At 36.4% G+C, this 20000-nt stretch overlaps 1 protein-coding gene across 2 annotated transcripts in view; it reads left to right on the top strand.

Annotated features, from left to right (window-relative positions):
* Positions 1–20000, top strand: part of LOC144964759 (uncharacterized) — a 71969-nt gene that overhangs the window by 19138 nt on the left and 32831 nt on the right. For both annotated transcript variants that reach the window (XM_078899351.1, XM_078899352.1), the window contains exon 3: positions 3960–4036. In XM_078899351.1, the coding sequence (XP_078755477.1) occupies positions 3960–4036 (77 nt within the window). The remainder of the gene's footprint in view (positions 1–3959; positions 4037–20000) is intronic.

The following is a 20000-nucleotide window of genomic DNA, read 5'->3' as shown; positions in this document are numbered from 1 at the left end:
ACTAAATAATAACAAAAAATAGTAGATACAATTAATAACAAAGCGTAGCGAGTGATATGAACGCGGAAAAACAGCCGGAACGTATGTTTCTTTATTATGGCCTGCTGCTGGCGGAATAAATGAATATTCAGTAGATATTCCAAGTGCTTCCTCCGCGTTACAACCCTGGCCTTGTAAAATAAAAATCATATTTGTAATTGCAAAATTTACCTGGTATTAATCACTACTAGAGTCAGTGTTTGTTTCTTTTGATAAATACAACCATAACTCAATATGAGCAGCCACGTAGCCTGTAGTATTTACTGTTTGTAATGGAAGTGATGGACGCGAGGCGACCAAAAGAGATACTATTTTTAGAAGGCCCTGGATGGACGCCATTGGAATTTTCATGAATATTCATTTAAAGCGCAACGAGACATTAAAAATATGGGTTGTAAATATCACATTAAAAAAATATCAATTTGCATACTGATAAATAAATTATAATAAAAATGTACTCACCAGTTTCACTATCTCTCCCCTTTAGTCAAAGATAGATAAGTTATATGGCAATTTACTTCTGGGTTTCTTCTGAAAAGGAACAGACAACCTTACACTTACACAGCAAAAATATTTATTATATATACACATTCTAAGTGCCATACATCCGGAGTGATTTGTTAACTAGAAACACACAGAACAATCCTCTTTTTCGTTGTGGATCAGTGCATTCTAAGTATAGGGTCGACACAGTGTCAGGCTATAAGTTAATGATGGCTACGACTTGACCGGCATAGCAACAAGAGATCAAAGAGGAACCATCAATTTAATGATTTAATAATAATTTAATTACAATATCGAGACAAGAATCTTAGGGGTCCGTTCTTTTGTGAGTTTCCAATGTTTTGTCTGACAAAAATTGTAATTTCGCCTAACAGGCGTCATGTTTCGTCCTACATGTTAAGTGTTGCTGTTGGTCATGGACCCTTTGTAAGGCGCCTTGAGCACTTTTAGTGGATAATGCACTACATAAAAGCTCTCTTTAAAAATAATATATATAGCATTTGAGTATTGATGGTTTGTGTTTAAGTAAAATGATACTCACCATTTCTGCCCGCCATATCAATCGTTCAAATTCACCAATCTATAGTTTTAAACTCAAAATAATATAGTCTGTTAGAGACAATTTGATGAAAAGTAATCCTCTAACCGAAGATAGAGACTGTGAAGGCTTAAGCCAAATTTTAGTCCTATTATTACAGTAAACACGATTAACGAGAGGATGTTTCGTGATTCGACATGGCTTGACATGATACACATCACTTAAGATACTTGAGTCTTATCTGTGAGATCTATAACCACTGGGAAACGGTAACAAAGATAAAACAAGTAAAAACAAATACTTTCAGGCCTTTTGACCAAAAGTTAATTTTAAATCTCTTGAATAGAAGGTATATTTTAAAAGTCGTTTTAAGGAAAGGACAATTCATTAAAAAAATTACATAGAGTAAGTTATATCTCTACTATTAAGAACAGAAGTACACTAGAACTAGTAGTATCTAATATAAAATACGAAACTATTATATTTTATGTTATGATTTTGTTTGCGTTTGACCGATGGACCGATGCATTTTCCTTCTTTTTTTTTTGACAAATTGCTATTATCATCACTGTTAAATAAAACAAAAAATTAAATTCCCTTAATTTACTCACAGGAAAACTTTTCCTTGAGGGTCTATCTCGAGAAAAGACCGAGACAACCAGAGCATAAACCGCAGAGCAGCGCCTCAAAATGAGCAAAAGGGGCTAAGTTTCTTGTTCAATGAAAAACCAAAAAAAAAACCCAAAACGATATGTCGACAGCATAAATTTAGGGAACAGGGGTGAGGGGAAGGCGGTGGGGGGGGGGGGGGGGGGGGGGGGGGGGGGGAGGTGTAAGAGCAAGCTTTGTATATGACTACGGTCAGATTTGCTATCAAGTTGATGATTTAACTCTTTCCTTACCATAACTTTAGGGGAATCGTCACATTCGTTATGACGTAATGAACTGTTTTCTTATTCAGGTTTGTCTTGTACATCACAAAATTTGAAGAAAAAGCTTTGTTGTATTAGGAACTTTAAGTTATTTTGTAAATCTCGTTTTCGTGAACAGAATGAATATAACATGTAGAGTGTTGCTTTTGAGCTAAGAATTTTAAAAAACCAACAATTTTTATGTTATGTGCGGCGATTTGGTCTTGTGAAATGACACTCGTTTTCGGATCGGAATGTCCAAGGTTCGAATCCCTCTCTGAACAGTACATTGTTGAGTCCTTGGCAAAGGCCTTGACTCAAATTCTGTCACCGTACTCAGGTGTAAAATGAGTACCCGGCCGTTAACACCGTTGTCTCTGTCGGCAAAAAAAAAATGTAATATTGCCTAACAGGCATCATGTCTCGTCCTACATGTTAAATGCTGCTTTTGGCAAGGGAACCATTTTGTAAAGCGCTTTGAGCACGTTTTATCCCCCTTATATAAATGCTTAAGTTAAAAAAAAGAAGTTGTTATGCAATTCCGGGAGAAATGCTGAAAATGGCCGGTTAGGAGAGAGTAAATTGACCTTTCACGGAGATAACTAATCTCTTTCAAATCAGAATTTCCCTCATTACGTAATTATTTACTCATAATTTACGTGGTATGTTAAAAACCGTTTTCATAAAGTATAGATAGTATGCGCTTGGCTAAGGAGTTCACAACATTGCCATTCGGAAGTATAACGGACCAACACACAAAACCGTGTGTAACCATGATCGTTTATAGTCAGGATAATACAGTTTAGTGAGAATTACTCATAAACGCGGATGGCAAAAAAAACAATAACAAAGACCTGAGTGACGTCAACTTAGAACTATCTATACAGAAATATCGATGTGAATGGGATTCTTATTAATCCTGGGTCATGTAGGTTTTTTTTTTCTTTCTTTTTCAGATCTCTCGGTGAATATTATGTTAGATCTGCAGTTAGTAGGGGTAGGGTCAAATCGAACGCGGCATGTAAAGGTTTACATTAGCAAAAGGGATGACTCGTGTAAATTTTGGCTTATTTAATCATTAAATGTGTTGCTGGCTTCAGCTCCATGCTGGTGCTGAATCGATTGGTGTCCGGCGAAAATAGATTCTCTATCTCACATGATTTCATCAAGAATATGACATTTTATCTTCTATCACTATTTGTCATTATCGTCTTCGTCGATACTGCGCGGGCCTTCATCAACAGTTTCACAACCACAACCACCACCATCACCTCTACTACCACCACCATCACCATAGACCACATCATCATCATTATTATTATCACTATCATCATCATCATCATCATCATCATCATCATCATCATCATCATCATCATCATCATCATCATTATTATCACTATCATAATCATCATCATCATTATTATCATCACTATCATCATCATCAACATCATCATCATCGTCGTCGTCATTATCATCATACTCATCACCACACGCCATATACAATTCACCTCAACCTAATCTTCGACTACTCTCACTATCTCATTCACCTCTAATTATCTCTTCATGACTGCCTTATTTTTACAATCGCTTAATCCTTCGTCTCTTTACATTTCATCGTGTTCGCCTCTTTCACCTCTCCTTCTATTTACGTAATCCTCTTCTTATTAGCGTTATCCTCATGTACTAATCACCCTCATCACTTCCTATTATTCCTCTCCTCCTTACTCTCTCCTTTCCTTTCCTCTTTTTATCCCCCCCCCCTCCTCCTCCTCCTCTACACCCCCTCGTTTTTACCACCCTCATTCATTTATTCCCTCTTTTCCTCACTCTCCTCTACTTTTCCCGACCCTTCTTGTTTGATTCCCCTTCCCTCTATTCCTTTCACCCTCTTCTCCTCTTCCAGTATCATATGTATGAAAATGAGTTCGATCTTGTATCAAAACCTCATATTTGCATTGAATCCACAGGGCCACCATCTTGAAACAGTCACCTTGAAGTTCGTAGCATTCGGACGTGTGTTTCAAGTGGATTTATCTTTGAATAGGTAAGTCAATATCAATATCGATACTCAAGCGTCACGAGCATTCCCTCTGTGGATATCACGGAGGATCTAAGAGGCTGTGCGGCCTTGAGACAGTCACATCGCCCTCGCTCATAGGATTGTGTTCACGGAGACCCAGAGAGGTTCTTGTCACATGACGAAAAACGATTCTCATAATGATGAATACACCGGGGGAAAAACAAGTAGAAAAAATCGCCCCCCCCCCCCCCCCACTCCCCAAACAAAAAACCCCCAAAAAACAAAAACAAAAACACAAAGAAAAAAATAGCAAATCACAAAGAAACACACACAAAAAAAACCAACAACAAAAAGAAAACAAAAAACAAAACAAAACAAAGAAAACAAAACCAAAACAAAGAAACAAACAAAACAAACGAAATTAACCCCCTATAACCCCCCCCCCCCCCAAAAAAAAAAAAAAAAATAAAAAAAATAAAAAAAATAAAAATAAAAATAAAACAACAAAGAACAACAACAAAAATATGAAAACAGGAAAGAAAAGAAAATAATGTTCTTTTTTTTTCAGGGAGGGTCGTTAGCCGGATAGCATAGATGCAAAGTGAGTTGTAAGTCTCGTGCTCAAATATTATGACATTCATACAGTGAGGCGTGAACTCCGGTCCTTATCTAATATATTTCCTTATCCGTTTGTCCATCTCAGCTTGAAGACACCCGTGATTCATTTGTTGCCAACGCCCATTCCTATCTGGATGGTCTCCACATCCTATCGTCCTTTAGCCAAACACGTTTTATTCTTCTCTATTTGGCCAGGAAATCTTTCTTTAAAATATCGATCGATTAAGATGACCGTAAACCATTCTGACATAGTCTGAAAAAAACATAACAAAACTCAAACACAACAAAATTTAATAATTTGGCCAGAAAACTCTTTTAGATTAAATATAGATAGACTCGTCTTAGCAACAAAACAAATAAAACCAAATAAAAAAAAAAAAAACCCAAAAAACAAACAAACAAAAAAACCCAAAACAAAACAAAACAGACTAAACAAAGGAAAACAAACAAACAAAAAGACTTTCAAACCTGGGATTTGCATACTCAGAGAGAGAGAGAGAGAGAGAGAGAGAGAGAGAGAGAGAGAGAGAGAGAGAGAGAGAGTATATATATATATATATATATATATATATAGAGAGAGAGAGAGAGAGAGAGAGAGAGAGAGAGAGAGAGAGAGAGAGAGAGAGAGAGAGAGAGAGAGAGAGAGAGAGAGAGAGAGAGAATTGTTTGCGTGGCATTTGACATTTTAAAGATGTTTTTATAAAACCTATCCTGTATGACATATAAATGCTATTATGCCTGTTACGGGTAGAACTGCTCTACAGGATAATGATTTAAAGCAGGGAAACAGTCACAAGGTCAGGCCGTATTATGTTGGAAAATCCCAAGGGAATCCCCATTGTTTTGTTTTTTCAAATGACGTCATTGAAACTCATTGTTATTGACATGAATCACACTTTTCGTGATTTCAATTTAAAGATTGGAAATAGGTGTGCATAGAAACAATGTTAGACAATGTAGAAAGAAAAATGCAAGGAAAAAATCACACCTAAAAGCCAGCCTTTGGGATGCATTTTTCTGGTACTATTTCATACACATTTTTCTGATTTTTGCCATACACCAGTGACTACTACCAAATTTGTCACTTTCATTATTTCAAACTTCCTGTCATAAAATATGTGACCCAGGTCTCAATCCGGTGCTATATCAGGTGTGTACCAAATGCCTGGGGGAATGCAATAATTTAAAGTGAGAATAAACAGAAATACGGCCGTCATTTTAGAACTGAGTGACGTCAATCTCGTTCCTTCTGTAACGTTTTTAATACGGTGGGGTCTATCAACAGATAGAATGATGTTGACGTCACTCAGTTCTTTGTTGGTGTTTTTTTAGACAGCCATTTTGGTGATTAGTTATCACTAAATTGCATCAATCCGACCGTTAACGTTCAAGATTACACAGTTTTGTATGTTGGTACGTTAGGCTTATATCACTTTACCTAAACTCAGAGTAGCAATAGAAGGAACGAAGTTGACGTCACTCAGCTCTTTTCTATTACTTTTTTTTGGACCTCATTTTAGTGATTAGTTCTCACTAAAATGTATCAACCAGACTATAAACGTTAAAGGCTATGCACACAGTTTTGTGTGCTGGTATGTTTAATCTGGGGGATGTTGTTGGTATTTTCCCTAAACGCATTGCATCAATAAGGAATGATTTAACTATTACTGCCGTCAATATGTTCCGGGAACGAGTCTATAAAACCGAAACTGTTTATCTTAGGTTATATATTATTCTTTCATGTCACCTCATAAGCTTGTGGTGGAAGGGAACGCAAACCTTTGGACTGATCGAGCGAGCGAACTACACACCAATGACTATTATTAAATGTATGTTTTTAGAACAACACTTACTAGCTCTTCCCACCACACCAAACGCATCTACACATGATGGACTACGAGGAAACCAAATGGTTGATAATAATAATAATTATACACGCGTACTTTGGTACATAATAACATAACATGTAGTTTACAAGTGTAAACCTGCCAACTCCAGATTTTATCGGAAAATTCCTGATACAATTTGTTCTTATTCCCGATTTCCCCCAATTTTCCAGTAATTTTCCCGATTTTGACAGAACTTTAATATTCCAGAAAAATCACCACCACCACCACCACCACCACCACCACCACCACCACCACCACCACCATCATCATCATCATCATCATCGTCATCATCATCGTCGTCATCGTCATCAATCATCACATCACCACCACCACCACCACCACCACCACCACCACCACCACCACCACCACCACCACCATCATCATCATCATCATCATCATCATCATCATCATCATCATCATCATTTAAATCTCAGGCTTTCCAAATGTTGTTTTTTCCGAATTTTGTCTCTAAAAAATTGGCAGGTCTGCAAGAGGGTGGACACTTCAATGGGACAAAACACCACTATTATTATTGTGTCCAATAAGAGGTCAGCGGAAAGTCAGTGACTTAGAGAAAACTCGTGTTCATTACATAACAACATTCTTTTTAACATCGTGAACAAACGCGATATGTCATGTGATTTTCAGTATTGCTGGTTTCTTTTTCTATTCTAAAAGTAATCTAATGAGACACTTCACATTAACTACTTATTTTCAGCAAAGATAAGAAGAGCTCCGAGTCCTATCATTATTGATGCATTGCGTTTATCCAAAAAACTAATAAAACCCGCCATCCGGATATAACGTACCAACACACAAAACTGTGTGTAACCTTGAACGTTTATATTATGATTGATACAATTTGGTAACAACTACTCATAAAAAGTCTGGCTAAAAACAATATCAAAGAGTTTTATCTTGTGCGGCTATAAATGTTCTAAGTTGACGTCACTCAGGTCTTTGTTATTGTTTTTTGCCATCCGCGTTTATGAGTAATACTCACTAAACTGTATTAACCTGACTATAGATAGTATGCGCTTGGCTAAGAAGCTCATAACATTGCCATCCGGAAGTATAACGGAATAACACACAAAACTGTGTGTATCCATGAACGTTTATAGTCAGGTTAATACAGTTCAGTGAGCATTACTCATAAACGCGGATGGCAAAAAACAATAACAAAGGCCTGAGTGACGTCATCTTCGAACTATCTATAGATAGTTCGAAGATGACGTCACTCAAGCCTTTGTTGTTATATTTTGCCATCCGCGTTTGTGAGTTATTATCACTGAACTGTATTAACCATACTATAAAAGTTCATAGTTACACAGAGTTTTGTGTGTTGGTCCGTTATACTTCCGGATGGCAATGTTATGAGCTTCTTAGCCAAGCGCATACTATCTTGACTATAAACGTTCATGGATACACACAGTTTTGTGTGTTGGTCCGTTATACTTCCGGATGGCAATGTTATGAACTTCTTAGCCAAGCGCATACTATCTATATGGTCTCGTGGTATGGCTCTCGCTTTCGGATCGGAAGGCCCTGGGTTCGAGCCTCGCTCGGCGCGTAGTTGAGTCCTTGGAAAAGGCTCTTTGCACATTCTCTCACCGTATTCAGGTGTAAAATGAGTACTTGACCGTTAATAGTGCTGTCTCTGTCCGAAAAAAAAGGTGTAATATCACCTAACAGGCGTCATGTCCGTCCTACATGTTAAGTGTTGCCAGTGACCCCTTGTGAACCGCGTTGAGTTTAAGCATGTTTAGTGGACATTGCATTATGTAAAAAGCTAAAAAAAAACAAAACAAAAAGAAAAAAAAAGCTCAATTAATCTTTAAATGCATAAGGGATATTTATTTCTATCATCATTCTTCTCCATTTATCGGATTAGGGAACTCATTATGTGTTAGCGCTCTAACCTTGTTCGGCTATGTGGTCTTGTTATATGACACTCGCTTTCGGATCGGAAGGTCCTAGGTTCAAGCCTCGCTCGGCACATAGTTGAGTCCTTGGAAAACGCTCTTTACTCACATTCTCTGCTCACCGTCTTTGTCAGAAAAACAATTGTAATATCGCCTAACAGGCGTCACGTCTCGTTCTACATGTTACGTGTTGCTGTTGTTGGTCAGGGACCCCTTGTCAAGCGATTTGACATTTAGTGGATATTGCGCTATTTAAAAAATCAGTTTTTTTAGTGCTGTAATCTCGCAATTCAAAATTATTCATGAGTGTGTAAGTCATTCAAAATCTACCTTTATTCTCCTTTTGAATAACAAATTAGTAGATCTATAATATTGATATGACTTGCTGCCTTGACATCATAATCACATCGCTGTCACTGATAGAGAAAGGTTAAAAGGATAAGATGAACGCAAGATAGAATGAAATCGAATTTGGTGTTGAAAGGGTCAAAGGCGATACAATTCTAGCGGGATATCAGGTTAAAAGTCAATCGAAAGAAATTCTACCCGGATATAATTTTTTGTATGTTAGAAGTAAATCTAAAGTTACAATTTCAACCCCCGCCCCCTCCATAGAATATAATAAATAAACATAGATAATTAAATAATGAGTCGGTCAATTTTACCACTTTCGGCGCACGAACTGGTGAGCATGAGTGTGTGGGTCGATCAAACGTTGTAATTACCCCCCCCCCCCCCTCCCCGGTTATTGATAAGAGATAAGTAATAGCATGCGTCTCTAGCAAAACAAAATTAAACAAACAAAGAAAAACCCAACAAAACAACAAAACTAAGAAACAGAAACATAACAAATACCTCCGCCCCCCAAAAAAGACAACATAAAAAAAAACAACAAAAAAAAAAAAAAAACAACAACAAAGCAAAACAAAACAAAACATAAAAGGTCAAATTAAAAACAAAAAACAAACTTAGACTCGACGCGATATCTAAAAACCTGTTCCACAATTTACGGAGCTACTGCTCTATCAAATGAGCTCTCCGAACCCTAAAACAAATGATAAAACAAACAAACAAACAAACAAACAAAAAAGACCAACTCATGAAAAGGCGGATTTCGTTCCTTTCTTCAGAAACCAATGACTTGAAGTTGGAAAGTTGACAAGAAAATAAACGAATAAATGAAAGAGGGAGACTTGTTATTTTTTTTTTTTTTAATGTTACCATTGGTTAGAAAACTATACACCAAATTATATTGATCAATTTGGATGACCCGTCAATTTGTCAAAACATCTTAAACTCCTAACTTACAAATAATTATCAAGTTTGAGACGTTTTGCTAAGCCATGGGCCATCTTGACAAACTAAATATACCTATAGTATATTTGAATTTAACGTTTCCTGGCCAAAAGAAAGAAAGGTGTTTTGTCAATGTGTTGTGCTGTGCTGGCGAGTAGCCATCCCTCCACTCACTTACCATTGATTATCGGCGGTGTGTCCGAGATGTACGGGAATTCCTTGTGTAGGGTTGATGGAACAGTCATTACGTTGTAGCCATTATGATAGTCTAGCCTACTTCTTCCAATATAATTACGTCACCGAATGTGTTGGCGGTCACTATTGGTGGTATACGTTTAAGTAAATATTATTGCTTACTAGTTGCCCCCCGCCAGATCAATCGTACCATCACACAAAATTGTTAGTAACTTTAAACAATAGGGAACAATAGTGTGACGCCCAAATACTGGTTCTAATCTCACTGGAAGTGTGAAACCAGTAATCCGGAAGATAGGGTAACATAGATTATGCAACTGATCCCATGGTTTTAGAGTGATGGCATCTTTTTTTCTTTTTTTTTTTTTAAACCTAAATAAATGCTGGTCGTCAATAAAGATCATTTATCCTCTCTCTTTTACGCCCCGTTGTCGTAAGAATCTGCCCATACATCATGCTACTAAAATAGTTATACCACATGATGCGAAGTCCCAGGTTTGAGAGTTTTTTTGTTGTTTTTTTTGCCATAGGTATGAGGGTCATTTAAATCGATCGATATTATTTGAAGAACGAGTTTTCTGGCCAAATTTTAAAACATGGGTTTTTTCAGAGTACGGCAGTATAGGTTAACGAAGGCCCAAGGATTTGATCCCATTTTCCTCAAACAGTTAACTAACGTGCTCTGGAAAGACAAGTATTTAAAAATTTTGGCCAGAAACGTTTCCTTCGCCGGCTCTCAGGTTTTTGAGAGTTTTTGCCAAGATGAGAGTCATTTAAATCGATCGATGTTTGAAGGACTAGTATTCTAGCCAAATGTTTAAGTACGACAGTTCACAAGTTAACATGTTTCGTGCAGAAAGTGGCCCTGGCGTGATAAAAACGAGTCGCGTCCGGCTTGTTGTGTTGACTTACACCAGGATGAATTTACAAACTATAATTTTAAGGTTAGATATGTGGTTAAATACATTGACAGCCTGTCTATTTTGCCAGAGAGGTTACAATTCATTCATAAATTGATAGATTAGAATTTACAGAGAGAGAGAGAGAGAGAGAGAGAGAGAGAGAGAGAGAGAGAGAGAGAGAGAGAGAGAGAGGGGGGGGGAGTGTGTGGAAGATGCAAAAGCAGGTATAATATGTATAATTTGATACAGAAGGAGAAACACGTATATATTATTCTTTTCTTGATTGTTCAAACAAAAGAGTAATAATCAACCTCCCCCCCCCTCTCTCTCTCTCTCTCTCTCTCTCTCTCTCTCTCTCTCTCTCTCTCTCTCTCTCTCTCTCTCTCACACATCACAACAATTTAAAATCAAGACCATAATTGCGTTCGGCGATCAGACCTGCCAATGTTTTGACCGTTTGTGTCCGATTTGAAACATTTGTGGGATGGGAGAGACATGAGTATGAAAAGTATTAATTATATTACAATAATCTGTTGAATAACTACGAGTATATTATGTTATTTGAACATCAACATTATGTGTATGTGTGTGTATGCATGTGTGTGTGTGTTTGTGCGCGCGCGCGCGTGTGTAATGTATATTTTTATTATTTATCTTTTGTTGCATTTTCCTGTTTGCTGTAAGTAACCCTAAAAGGTTTTATCTCACACACACATTCACACACCAACACACACGTAATTGCACACCAATTAAATGCATATTCGAAGTTCTTTTATTTATCAACACTTATTAAAATCTTTACAAGCGGGGTTTGAGTCTACTTTAGCCAGAGTTAAAGATAATTTCTCCTATATCTTGTCCGAATACAACCAGATCTAACCGTTTTCACCAAGAGAGTAATAACAGCGATTCTACTAGGGTTTAATTGAAGCATATAACTGTTAATGCCGTCTTTATGAAAATGATCAGGAAAAAGCAAAAACCATATAAATAATTGAATACATAGATAATTTCAAAAATAATCCATTCCATCCATGAAAGGGTTAATACAAGAAACCTCATCCATTTCAGATAAAGAACAAATTGATATTTAAAAAATCCCTTTATTCATCTCAAAGGGGAAATTTGTCTCTATGGTCTATTCCAAGGGAGGACTTGAATAACCCAGGTGTCAGCCGCAGTGAAGCCCCGCAAAATGAGCTAGGGCGAGGTGACTTGCTCAAGGCCACACACCGTAGCGGGTATTCGAACTCGGTACCTTTCGGGTACGAAGCAAAGCGCAGGTACTGCTGAGCCACGCTGCCCCAAATTATGATGACGACATTGATCACATTGAAATAATATTGAAAAGGTATAAATTATCAACGTATTATAGACGATATTATGAAATAATCTTGAAAAGGTATAAATTATCAACGTATTATAGACGATATTATGCATTGTCTTCACATCTTGTTTCATAATCTTTTTTATCTCTTATTGTCAACACAAACAAATCCGCTTCTTTGACAAAGAATGTATAATGATGATGACGACGTCATTTGACGTCACAAATGTATTGTTTACATTTACGTCACAGATTTTTCAAGGGGAATGTTTTTGCCACTAGAATGAGAAATAAAGCAGATTCACAAAACATTTTACAACAGTAAATAAAATAATAAAGAATGAAAATAACAGTATATTAATACCAATATCGAATAATGAGGCTGAAAATAGAAATAATGATCACACGAGAATAATGATAAAAGTAGACGAAATTCTAATGGTACAAGAAGTAGATGTCTAGACCAATTAACATGATATCTGGGTCATCCGGTTACAACAGATGGTAGGTAGATCAGACAAAGAGATTAAAACGAAGAATAAGTCACCAATACAAGCGTTTCTTTTAGAACCAGGATGGGATTCACAAAATTTGGTAACACCTGGTTTATATTTATTTATAGTATCGAAACACGGGAACTAAACAAAAGAACATAAGCGAGTGATGCCTTTGAAATCGTTGACACATTATAGGAAAGTTTTACAAATTGCAGTGAACAGCAATGAACACAAGAGCCGATGTTTTATGCCTAGCGTACTCTGAAAAAACACATATTTAAAATTGTGGCCAGAAAACGACCTTCAAATATTGATTGATTAAAATGGCCCTCATCTTGGTAAAAACTTTCAACCATGGGACTGAAATCCCCTGACGCCTGACATCTGGCCTCTGACCTTCATCTACTTTTGATTTGGTCTCTGAATATGTGAATAAAGAAAAGATGCATGAAAGCCAGTGAGAAAACTACTTCAGAAATAAGAGGACTGTCAATAACCATTGAAAAGTAAGAGACTGTCACAACAATTTGCAGGGGACAATGTACAAAGATTATACAAAAATTATAATATATATATATATATATATATATATATATATATATATATATATATATATATAAATTATAAAACAAAAACCATGAAATAATAGTGCTCAACTTTAGTATAAAAGGAGCTATTTATAAACATTTGAAATATAATTAAGATAGTTTGACTTCTACAACGTTGTTATCGAGCGTTGCTCTCATCAGGAAGTGATGAGAGCAACGCTCGATAACAACGATGTAGAAGTCAAACTATCGTAATTATATTTCAAATGTTTATATATATATATATATATATATATATTATATATATATATATATATATATATATATATATATATATATATATATACTGTTATTATTCCCACCAGAAAATAACTTCGTAAGACCACTTATTTTGATATAAAGCGCTGAAGTAAGTTTTTGAAAATACTCTGAAAAGTAAAACAACAAACAAATATGTGCTGGCAAGAACTGACATAATTTGTTTTTAAATTGTAAAATGTAAAAGACGAAATTTTGAAATACTTTGGGCACATCAAGAGTCTGAATAGGACTTTGAAGACCAACTGAAGAAACTACAACGCAAAAATCCGAGTTTAAAGGATCGAATGTTCTTTTACACGAAAGTTCACGAGTAATCTTATGTCTCGAATTGGGGATAGAGCCAGATTACATCGTGATAGGATCAATGCGAACCGGAAACTGATCACATTACACCACGACGTCACCCATTATAAAAATTGTTTTTAAAAAATCGGGAATCGACAGAGCACACTGAGCAAAAAAGTATTCTGTAATGCGCCACATAAGTGTTCTTTAATTTAATTTTTTTTTTTTATGATTCTTGTAAATCTCACTAAGATGAAAACAAAGTGTGAAATTTAATGGCGCGAAATTAATTATATATGATGTTATTTCAACACAGTTAAGTAGCCCTTGTTAGCAACCACAAATAGAACAACAATGCTTATTTGAAGACGGACGAATCAATACACAAATTGCAATTCCGAGTTATCTTCCCTACATTTTATTCTATAATCTAGTTTATTTTGGACCTTAACCTGAGATCTAAAAATAGCACCTAGATGTAAGGATGTAAACATTATAATGAGAGAATGTATTGATTCATGTCGAAAAAGTTGTGGTTATTTCTGAGATATTAATTTATTTCCCAAAGGAACCCCTTTTCACACACACACACACACACACACACACCCACACCCACACACACACACACACACACACACACACACAAATACAAACATAAACAGATAGACACATGCACAAGTGTCTTTAATGACGTAAAAGAAATATAGATCAAAGAATTTAATTGCCATACCGAGACGGGTGAAAATTACGATTTAAATATATTTATATAATCATAAAATGGAATTAAAACAACTGTTTAGATCTTGGGCTGTCAACAAGGCCTTAACTGGTTATCTGCCGTATTATGAAAAGACACAATTTAAAAATTTGGCCAGCAAACTCGTCCTTCAAACATCGATTAATTTAAATGACCCTCATCCTGAAAAAAAAAAACCCAACAAAAAACAAACAAACAAAAAACAAAAACAAAAAACAAACCCTCAAGAAAAATCAACTCTCAAATTTGGAACCTCGCGAGGTTGGTAGAGGACTCACCTACATTAAAATGGACCAAGATCAATCCCGGATGAAGAACCAAGACCGATTCTGAGGGATATCAAGATTTTTTTTCTGAACCCTTTGTCCACCCAGCAGTGAGTGGGTACCTGGGTCTCTTAGATCTTGCGGAAAGTACTTTGCGATAGACTAGCGTCCTATCAAAATGGTAGCAAGCAATTGGGCCTTATAGCTCTAAATGACTTTTCAGTCTGCCGTGAAGAGGGTGAATTCGTCGTCCTTTTCATTCATTAGCAGTTAGTGTGAAAGGATGGGGTGATGGATGAGTGAATGATTAACAATGAGTGAAAGATGAAGTGAAATGAAGAATCAAAAAGAAAGGAGAGGTTTGGGTGGGAATGGGAGAGAGGGGGTCGAAAAGTTCTATTTAAGTCAAATCTTTCTCAGACTTGCGTCAGAATGATCAATGACCGACTGGATCTTTTGTGTGACTCAAGACAGTGTTAAGTTTGATGTCAAAAAGGCCTTGGATTTGTAATGACTACCAAAATGTTATGCTATTTTTATTTCCATCGTATTGGTTTGATATTTATTATGATCTTAATGCTTCATATAAAAAGTATCTCAATATATCTCTCCGATTTCAGACTTCGATATAACTTTGCACAATTGATAATAAAATATAATTGTGTTTACATAACCATATATAATTTTCGGAAAAATAAAGGCTAAGATCAAAGGGGCTAAAAGTCATTAGAGTACATGCCACCTATTTCTTGTTGTTCCTCCGATCATTCACACGAAATCCTGTTTACACAAAAAAAAAAAAAAAAAAAAAAAGAGCAAGAACTACGATGCTTTTGGGGCTTATTAGACAAAGCATGTGTGACAGCGCTGTAACGACTCCTCAGTGAAAATGGTACAATAATATGACAAGTTAGTAATATAATAAATTCGAATCACGCCTTGAACGGGTTACGAATTACGAAACAGATTCGGATAGTGACGAATGGAGAAGATGGAGAGTTGAGAGAGACAACTTCCAACCAAACTCCCATTATTGATTGACAGGCAAAAGGCTGGACCTGGACATTCTGATTGATTGGAATACAAGACCTGGGTTGCATTGTTATTGATTGGAAATTAAACCCGAATCGCATTGCCCTCACTGCTCTCTTGTGAATACGGCCAGATCTAATGTTTGAATCAGATTTAGTTCAAGCGCGAGTGGCATTGCTGTTCCTTGCTGCTCTCTTGATGAATATGTCTTGGTTGGTTTGATGTTTGAATCTGATTTAATTCAAACCCGAGTGATGTTGCTGTTCTTTACTGCTCTCTTGGTAAATACAGATAAGGATACTGTCACAATATGATCTATTATGGAAGAGAGGATAAGAAATATTGATTTTATGTAACTATCGCTTATTCACTGCAGGACTTAAGGGTGATATCTTGATGTTGGAAAAACATATCGATGGTCGGCAGATCAAACCTCTGAAGTATCGATTTTCACGATCGGCGGATCAAAAGTCTGAAGTCTATATACAAGCTTTGCTCACCATACGTACATTATTTAATTTTGGGCGGATCAGACCTCTGATGTTATCAGTGTCTGATCCGCCCAAAATTAAAACAAAAACAAAAACATGGTGCGCAAAGCTCGTATGTAGACTTCAGAGTTTTTATCCGCCGATCGTGAAAATCGAGAATTCAGAGGTTTGATCCGCCGACCATCGATATATTATTGAAGTCTAAGAATGAGATATGCAACGTCTGCAGCTCTCTGTTCTTGTTGTATGACACTCGCTTTCATGTATTATTTTTGGTATGCTACTAGTCAGTCGAATTAAAATACTATGAAGTTTTCACCCCCCCCCCCCAACCTCCGAAAAGCAAAATCAACAACAACAACAAACAACACCACCCCCCCCCCCCCTTCAACAATAAAACAAAATAACAAAGCAAAAACAAAACAAACAAACAATAATCAACATCAACAAAAAACCAAAGAAATAGACCCAAAAAAACAAAACAACAAAAAACAAAAAAAAATTAAAAACAAACAAACCAAAAAACCAAAACCAAACCAAAACAGAAACCCGGAGTCAATCGGGCTCACGACATTTAGCACAACAGCAGATGGCCACGATTGTGTGGAGTACTATTCCTATGTTACCTTTATCAAGAAGGCTTGTAAGAATGAGAACATGGAGGGACGTAATAGATTATTATAGATCTAATGACATTCAGGTTGGACGTGGGGAGGGGGGGGGGGGGGGGGGGGGGGGGGGCAGAAAAAAAGCATGAGTAGAGCAAGTTACATAGATCGATACGAAGAGCCAGGTCATTGATATAGACATTGGCATGCATAGTTTAGATGTGGACTCGATGTTAGGAGTTGGGGGGGGGGGGGGGGGGGGGGGCGGACGGAGATATGAGGGAGGAAGGTAGGGAAAGTATTGATGCTATGTGTTCAGGTAAAATACTCACAACATCTGCCAATATGATATATCGTACCAACACGCAAAACTATGTGTAACCTGGAATGTGTATTGTCTGTTTGATATCATTTAGTGAGAATTAATTAATCACCAAAATGGTTGTCTAAAAACAATAACAATCAGCTGAGTGACGTCAATTTCGATCCGTCTAAATGAATCCATACCACGTGATCCAACAGCCAATATTAATAATAAATACTGCCAGTTTGATGATCTGATTAGGTACATAGAAATCCCACAATGCTATCTTGAGTAAGACGATAATATTATCTACATCGCCCTAAGGCATATTATTACAATTTTCGTGATTTTTGGAGACATGCCAACTTGATGTTGGGTACCGTATGATGTCATGCAATGGTTTGATATTCTATGTCTCTTATTGAAAATAAAAACACAAAATATAAAACAGTTGAAGTTTATACGCTTTTAGGTTAAAGTGCACTTTAGTTTGGCAAGCACCCAAATCAGTGGTATAATTCTAGCTCATGTTTTGCTAATATCAGGAAATAAAAATATAAATATAATTATATTTAACCCTTTATCGGCGAATCTTGGATTCTTATTGATAAAAAATGAAAGGGAAATGCAAGGCTCGAATTGTCTAGAGAAATAAATTTAACACTTCCATGCCGTAAATGAAAACTTTTTGAAATCATCAGTGACAACAAAGTACAATACCCCCCCCCCCCCCCCCCCACGCACACACTCCAGCCTAAACCTCTGTACCCGAAAGGTACCAAGTTTAGCTTCCTGCCGAGCTGTGTGTCTTGATCAAGACACCTCGACCTGGCTTACTTCACGGAAGAAAACGAAACAAAAAAAATGTATTGCAAAAAAAAATCAAAAAAAAATAAATAATGATAACAACAACAACAAGAACAACAAAATGGTTGTTAATTTGACTGGTCGCCTACACCCGGTAGCCCGGTAGTCTAGCACTACAAGAATCGTACGCAATTTGCATAGTTTTCCGTGGCTGCAGTACTCGAGTGCCAGCAAGTTATTGAACAGATCCAGTCTACTGGACAACGAGTCAAATTGGACCAAACTTGATTGGCGAATGACCAGTCATGAGAATGGCTTGTTGGATGGCGGATGGCTTGTGCTGAAGCCTAGTGAACTGCTGGGGCTAATAGATTGGTGAAGGCTATGAGTTTGTCGTGATGTGGGTGACAATCAATTTCAATACCAAACATTTTAAAAAAGGGATTACAAAGGAAGGGTTGTCAATAACCTTTAAAAATGAATTATACTTTGAAAATACGCCTCGTTTACCTTGTATATATTTGGGAATGATAACGGGTAGAATGTGCTAACCTTTTAATATCTTCCTAAAAAGTCCAACCAACCATTATGCCAATCTCTCTCTTAGACAACAGCTATAGGAGTTCCAAACTATTTTGTAATGCAAAACTGTCATACTCTACAAAAAAACAAAACAAAAAACAAACAAACAAACAAACAAAGCAAAAAAAAAAAAAAAAAAAAAAAAAAAAAAAAAAAACAACAAAAAAACAAACAAAAAACAACAAAAAGCAACACGTATTTCAAATTTTGGACAGAAAACTCGTCCTTCAAAAATCCATCGATTAAAATGACCGTCATCTTGCCAAAAATTCATGCCTGGGACTTCCGTAATTTCCAGCTTTGAGAGTTTTTGGCAAGATGATGGTCAATTTAATCGATCGATATTTGAAGGAAAAGTTTTGTGGCAAAAATTGTAAATACATGTTTTTTTCTCCCAGCTTACGTCATAATTGAAGTAAAATAGAAACCAACGAGCTTCACTCTGATAGGATTGGTACTTGATTAGTCGGTTGGTATAAGAAATCTCAAATGTCTTTCCGTAGGTGATTGACCGCAGATGCCTTTTTTTTCTCCTTTAAAAAACAACTTTGGACAACATGGGCAGACATCCTGTTTGATGGATTAACTAAATTCCTTCATGGAATGCATAAGCGATGGTATCTAATGATGGAGTGGCGGAATAGTGAATCTGTCTAATAATACAGGACTGACCATTCGTTGTTCTAATGAAAATACAACCAACGCAATGTATAGTCTAATACAATATTGTCAAATCAAGCCCACAATTGCGCTCGGTTACCTGACCTGCAAATAATATTAATGTGCACATAGATGTGAATGCGAACATTTTTTGAAAAGATTTAAAAGCGGAAAAGAAAATAAATAAAATTTCTTTTATCGATATGATATTTGTCTTGAGGATCTATCAGAAACAAATAAACAAAACGTCAAGAAGCGCCTTTATTCTCAATGAATGAACGAGATGCCGAAACAATCGTAATGGAACCTGGAAATTCCGGTGTAAGTACAATATCTTATTGAATCAGCCTCCTAGAATTAAGGCAAAACGCTCACGGTCGTTTACCATAGGGAAGACCGGCCTAGTACTAGGCAAAATTCGTAGAAATACGATTTTTTTTTTGGCTCCAGTTACAAAACAACATTCTCTTCTTTGACTCAAATAAATCTTGTTGAAAAGGAAAGTTTAGTTCCTTAGAACCTGCATTCAGGCCTTTGAAGCATTTTTGGATTATGCTAAGGGCAAATTATATATTTATAAAGTTATTTAGAGTGACTTCTTATTTAATCCCTTGGAAAGTACGAATTTTTGAAATTTCAAATAGGCAGCTCTGCTATATGGTGCACGTGTATCACCACAAT

Source organism: Berghia stephanieae, chromosome 2 (genome assembly GCF_034508935.2).
Source record: "Berghia stephanieae isolate SIO BIC M18660-M18661 chromosome 2, UCSD_Bste_1.3, whole genome shotgun sequence".
In the NCBI taxonomy this organism is placed as follows: Eukaryota; Metazoa; Mollusca; class Gastropoda; order Nudibranchia; family Aeolidiidae; genus Berghia; species Berghia stephanieae.
The sequence above is the reverse complement of the archived record's forward strand: the minus strand, read 5'-3'. Positions and strand labels throughout refer to the sequence as shown.